Raw genomic sequence first — 6,254 nt, forward strand, 5'->3', positions numbered from 1 at the left:
AAAAAAAAAAAAAAAAAAGGGACTATTGAGAGGGAAACTGATTTGGTGGGGAAATGTAATGGATTTGGCTTTAGATATGTATTGTTTGTTTAATTGATTCATAGTCCAAGTTCCAAAAAGAACCTGACATAGTGACCTTTAGACAGATGGAACTTATGTGCTAATGGGACAGCCAAATGATAACCACCCATAGGTAGCCTGAAAATGTAGAAGGTGAGATAACAGGGCTGGAAAACTAAGGTTTGGAATTACAGTATTATCATAGCCAGCTCTATCTCTGTGCCAATTAGCCCTTTAAGGAAGGGATTGTTGAAGAAGAGTGTCTGAGCACCATGCTCAGGAAGAAAAAGAAAGGACAAGAGAAAAAGAACTGCTTTGTCATCAAGTCAGGAAGGGAACTAGGAAATCAGAAGAGCATAGAGTTGTGGGGGACAAAAGAAATGAGGAGGTAGTCAGCACAAATGCAACATGGAGCTTAAAGGAGATAAAAATAGAAGAGCAGATTAAATTTGGCTGGCTCTCACCAGTGGCCTTTGAAAGAGCAGTTACAGTGAAATCAACAGATGTGCAAGCCAGTTTGCAAGATGTAGAAGGAGTATGTATGGAAAGAAAATGAAGGTAAGGGTAGAATCAATTAGCCTTTTCTAGGTCATGGAGAAAGAAAGTGAAGAATGAACACTTCTAGATTTATTCTCAGTCCTTTGATCTATAACTTCTTAGGCATGACTTCCATAACCAGAACCAGTGTTTACAGATACAGATAACTGAGGATTTTTTTTCTTTTTTTTTTTTCATGTTGCAGCAGATGTGACACTCAACTCTCTGGTGTCCGAAGCATTTGTCAGGTTTTTTGTGGAGTTGGTAGGACATTATTCTTTGAACATGACTGTCACGGAGCGTGGGCAGCGTGTTTTCCAAAGGGAACCATTCCGTAAGTCCCACACCTCCCGAAGTGTACGCCACTTCCTGGATCTCTTCATGGAGACTCAGATGTTTGCAGGATTCATCCAGGACCGAGAGCTCCGGAAAAGTGGAGTTAAAGGTCGGTTTCATTAAGTTCTCCCTCTCTATTTAGTGAATACCTTGAAAGATTTTACTATATTATGAATAAAAAGTATTGTAAAGCAACAAGGACTCAAAATCCGAGTTGTTTATTATGAGAATTGTTTATTTTGTAATATTGTTATAGCCCTGGGAATAATACACTGGTAATGAGCACAGAGTTTTATGTAATTCCCAGTCTGGAGTGTTAGACAGTTTCACCAACATGAGTTTTTCCTTGTAGGTTTGTTTGAGGTCCGGGCCATCCAGTATTTGGAAACAATTCCTGAGTCAGAGCCCAGTGGGATGAATAGAATTTTGCGGAGTCTTGGTAAGTTGCTGTGTTTTCTTGTTAGATAAATGTTGCTGAAGACCAGGCGCAGTGGCTCATGCCTGTAATTCCAGCACTTTGCGAGGTCAAGTAAGGAGGTTTGCTTGAGGCCAGGAGTTTGAGACCAGCATGGGCAACATAGTGAGACCCCATCTCTACACAAAATTTTAAAATTAGCTGGACATGGCTTGGCATGGTGGCTCATGCCTATAATCCCAGCACTTTGGGAGGCTGAGGCAGGTTGATCACCTGAGGTTAGGAGTTTGAGACTAGCTAGCCTGTCCAACATGGTGAAACCCTGTCTCTACTAAAAATACAAAAATTAGCCCGGCTTAGTGGCAGGCACCTGTAATGCCAGCTACTTGGGAGGCTGAGGCAGGAGAATTGCTTGAACCCAGGAGACAGAGGTTATAGTGAGCAGAGATCACACCATTGCACTCCAGCCTGGGCGACAAGAGCAAAACTCTCTCTCAAAAAAAAAAAAAAAAAAAAAAAAAAAAAAAAAAACTTTTTATTTTGGAAACTTTAAACATATGTAAAAGTAAACAGAAGAGTGAAATGAATCCTTGTGTACCAGTCACGCCACTTCAGTACTTATCAAGTAATGGCCAGTCTTTACCCTTACCCATTCCTCTTTCCCATAATATTTTGAAGGATATCCTGACACAATTTCATCTCTGAATATTACAGTGTGAATCTCTATAACATAAGGGCATATTTAAACATAACCTCAATACCATTATCACACCTAAAATATCCAACAATTCCTTGATATCAGCAAAATCCAGTGTTTAAATCTCCAGTTGTCTCATAAACTTTTAATAATTTGTTTAAATCAGGTTCAAAACGAAGTCCACACATTGTACTTATTTATTCATTTATTTATTTATTTAGAGACAGGGTCTCACTCTGTCACCCAGGCTGGAATGCATTGGCGCAATCACAATCAATGCAGCCTTGACCTCCCAGACTCAAGTGATCCTCTCAGATCAGCCTCCCGAGTAGCTGGGACTACAGGTGTGTACCACACGCCCAGCTAATTTTTAAATTTTTTGTATAGACAGGGTCTCACTGTGTTGCCAGGGCTGGCCTCCAACTCCTGGGCTGAAGAGATCCTCCTGCCTCGACTTTCCAAAGTTCTGGGATTACAGGTGTGAGCCATCGTGCCTGGCCCCACACATCGTATTTAGTTGATATGTTTTTAGTCTCTTTTAACCTACAGGTATGCACGTCATCATTCTTTCATTTGCAATTTATTTTTTGTTGTGTCGATTGGCTAACTTTTAAATGGGCTAAAACTTTGAGTAAATTTTGTTTAAAACTATTCTCATTGCCTATATTTGTCTGTGAATGTCTCTGGTTGAACTTGCCTGGCTCCTTTATTTCATAGGTGCTGATAGTTGATCTCTGTGCAGACAAGTTCTTACAGGAGGTGAGTGCCAAAGGAGGTAATTACTAATGTTTTAGGATAAATGTCTACTGTAGATAACTGGACAGACAATATGTGAAAGTACTTAGAGAATATGACTCAGGCAAAACTTTTAGTTCCTATACATACTTGAGTTGACACCATGGCCAATCAAGCAAGATCGACCGGAAAAATTTGGCCTCAGTTTATAACTGCCTATCCCAAAGGAAGGAGGAAACATAAATGTGTCATTCTCAAAAGAGGTAAAACCACCCTTCAACTCCAGGTGGGTCGACACATAAGCCTCTAATTTAATTACATTTTAAAAGCATTTATTAAGCACTGATTATTTCTAGATATTCTGTTAGAATGTAAAAATGAGTAAGACACAGTTTAATGTGGAGAAACAGACATACATAAAGTTTTAGAAATTGTATAATAGAAATTTGTACAAGGTACAGTAGGAGCAAAAATGAAGTGACCATTTATTCTTAATATTGAAGTAGAAAGGAAGAGTTCATAAACCCTTCTTAGATCAGCCCTCCGGATATAACCTGTAGTCGGAGTGTGAGCTCTGAAACACAGGGTGAAAAGAAGAGTGTTTCCCAGGACATTTTCAGAATCGATTAGCTCATCACGTTTGAAATACAATTTATTTGTGGATGATCTTCATAATATAATAGAAGACTTGTAGATGAGAGAGATCTGGTGGAAAAGTGCCAGGAAATTTTATAAAGTATGTTATTTATTTTTTTAATATAGTTAAAATATATACACCATAAACATGAAAGATTCTTCATGTAGGGAAGGAGACTTCAGACTGACTCTTTAGCCAAGATATATAAAGTCATTTGTGGAATTTTGGAGAAATAACTAGGGCATATTTGAGACTTAATCCCTCAAATCTCATACAAAGAAAAATCTCCATTTTTTTTTCTTAAGGTATCTGATGAGGATGAAATTCTACCACCAAAACTTCAAGCTGCCCTGATGCAGATTTTGGAAGAACGAAATGAAATCTTGACTCAGGAGCGGAATTTTTCACAAGGTATCAAGTGAGCCAAGGACTTAAGGGTTAAGGTAGTAAATATTTACCGAATGCCCAGCACTATGTTAAAGGATATATCAAAGTAGCATTAGATTGCCTGCGCCTTGAAAATCTTATAATCAGCTTCCTTGCTTATCCTCAATATGCCAAGTCCTCTTCTATTTCAGGACCTTTGCACTTGCTCGGTTACATTTATAGAATGCTATTCCCGCAGATATCCACATGACTCCTGCCCTTTCTTCCTGTAGGTCCATGCTCACATCACCTTCTCCCTGAGGCCTTTCCTGACTGTCCTATTTTAAATTGTACCCATTCCCCTAGTGCTCCTTATCCTCTTCCCCTTGCTTTAATTTTCTTCAAGGCTCTTAGCACTATTTCATATGCTACAGCATAAGTTCTGTGAGAACAGTGGCTTTATTTTGTTCTCTATCTCCAGTACTTTAAACAGTATTCAGTAAGTAGGTACTCAATAAATACTTGTTGAATAAATAGGCAAATAATATTTATTGGGTGCTAACACTGTATCAGGCATTATGCTAAGCACTTAATACACATTTTGTTTTACCTTTATGAAGCAGGTATCATTATTTAATCCTCATTTTACAGATGAGAAAACTAAGGCTATGTACTGACAGGGAATATTAGGGAAGGAGCAGGGTTTTTTTGTTTGTTTTGGGTTTTTTCTTTTTTTGTTTTTTGTTTCTTGCTGTGTCACCCAGGCTGGAGTGCAGTGATGCAATTATAGTTCACCGCAGCCTCAACCTCCTGGGCTCAAGCAATTCTCCTGCCTCAACTGGGACTACAGGCATGCACCACCACACCTAGCTAATCTTTTTATTTTTTGTAGAGACAGGGTCTCACTATGTTGCCTAGGTTGATTTTAAACTCCTGGTCTCAAGCAATCCTCCCGTCTTAGCCTCACAAAGCACTGGGATTACAGTTGTGAGCCACCACACCTGGCCTAGAAGGAGCAGATTTAGAGGAGTGATAAAAAGTTTAGTTTTGGATGTTACAGTTTGAGATACCTATTAGAAGTTTAATACTTAAGCAGACATCCAACTGGAAATGTTTTAGAAGAAAGATTTGGGCTAAAAGCAAACATTTAGAAATTGCTGTTTTAAAGCTGTGGGAACAGATGAGATGATCCTATAGAGTGAGTATTGTTAGAAAATAACAAAGGTTTAAGGATTGAGCCCTCTGTTGGTTGTAAATGGTGTCGTTAGATTTCCAACACTTGGAGGTTGGAAGAAGAACTGTCCAGCAAGGGAGGCTAAGAGGAGCAGCCAGTAAAGGAGAAAAACCAGGAAAGTATGTGTGTAAACTGCCAGGAGTGTGGGCAGGTACAGTGGCTCACACCTGTAATCCCAGCACTTTGGGAGGCCAAGGCAGGAGGATTGCTTCAACCTAGGAATTCCAAACTAGCCTAGGCAACATAATGAGACCTCATCTCTACAAAAAGTGAAAAGAATAATAAAAAACAAACAGAAGTGTGACATTGCAGAAGTTGAGCAAATAGAATACTTCATGAAAAGAAGAGTAATCAGTTATGCCTACAGCTACAAAGAGACCAAATATGGCAAGGACTAAGATTTGACCAGTGGATTTGACAATATGAAGACCTTGATAACAGCAGATTCAGTGGAATGAGGGGAAGAAAGTGAGATGGGAGAGGGTTCAAGAGAGAATTAGAATTCCATTCAGCCGATTGATTGTAAAATTTATTATTTATTATTTTTATTTTTATTTTTGAGACAGGGTCTCGCTTTGTCACCTAGGTTGGAGTGCAGTGGTGCAATCTTGGTTCACTGCAGCTTTGACCTCCTGAGCACAAGCAATCCTCCCACCTCAGCCCACCATGTAGCTGGGCCAACAGGTGTGCACCATCACACCTGGCTAGTTTTTTGTATTTTTTGTAGAGACAGGGTTTCACGATGTTGCCCAGGCTGATCTTGAACTCCTGAGCTCAAGCAATTCACCCACCTCGGCTTCCCAAAGCTGTGGGATTACATGGGTGAGCCATTGCGCCCAACCATAAAATTTAATTGGATGTACAAAGGGCCAGGAATAGCCAAGGCACTCAAAAAAGAACAAGATTGGAAGGCTTGCACTACTAGACATCAAAATTTATTATAAAGATAGTAATTAAGATAGTTTGGTTTTGGTGCAGAAATAGAGCAACAGAAAGAATACAGAGTGCGTATGCATAAGGGAACTTAATTTGTGTCAGTGCCAGCATTGTGTATCAGTGGAAAAAGGATGGATCATTTAATGATCCTTGGGCTGGGCGTGGTGGCTCGCACCTGTAATCCCAGCACTTTGGGAGGCGGAGGTGGGCAGATCACTTGAGGTCAGCAGTTTGAGACCAGCCTGGCCAACATGGTGAAACCCCGTCTCTACTAAAAATACAAAAATTAGCCAGGTGTGGT

General features: G+C 39.8%; 1 protein-coding gene across 1 annotated transcript in view; it reads left to right on the top strand.

Annotated features, from left to right (window-relative positions):
• Window positions 1–6,254, top strand: part of DENND2C (DENN/MADD domain containing 2C) — a 91,562-nt gene that overhangs the window by 81,279 nt on the left and 4,029 nt on the right. The window contains exons 14-16 of the mRNA XM_011933204.1: window positions 341–599; window positions 803–1,042; window positions 1,286–1,372. Of these exons, the coding sequence (XP_011788594.1) occupies window positions 341–599; window positions 803–1,042; window positions 1,286–1,372 (586 nt within the window). The remainder of the gene's footprint in view (window positions 1–340; window positions 600–802; window positions 1,043–1,285; window positions 1,373–6,254) is intronic.

This window comes from Colobus angolensis, unplaced genomic scaffold (assembly GCF_000951035.1).
Source record: "Colobus angolensis palliatus isolate OR3802 unplaced genomic scaffold, Cang.pa_1.0 Scaffold124, whole genome shotgun sequence".
Classification (NCBI taxonomy): domain Eukaryota; kingdom Metazoa; phylum Chordata; class Mammalia; order Primates; family Cercopithecidae; genus Colobus; species Colobus angolensis.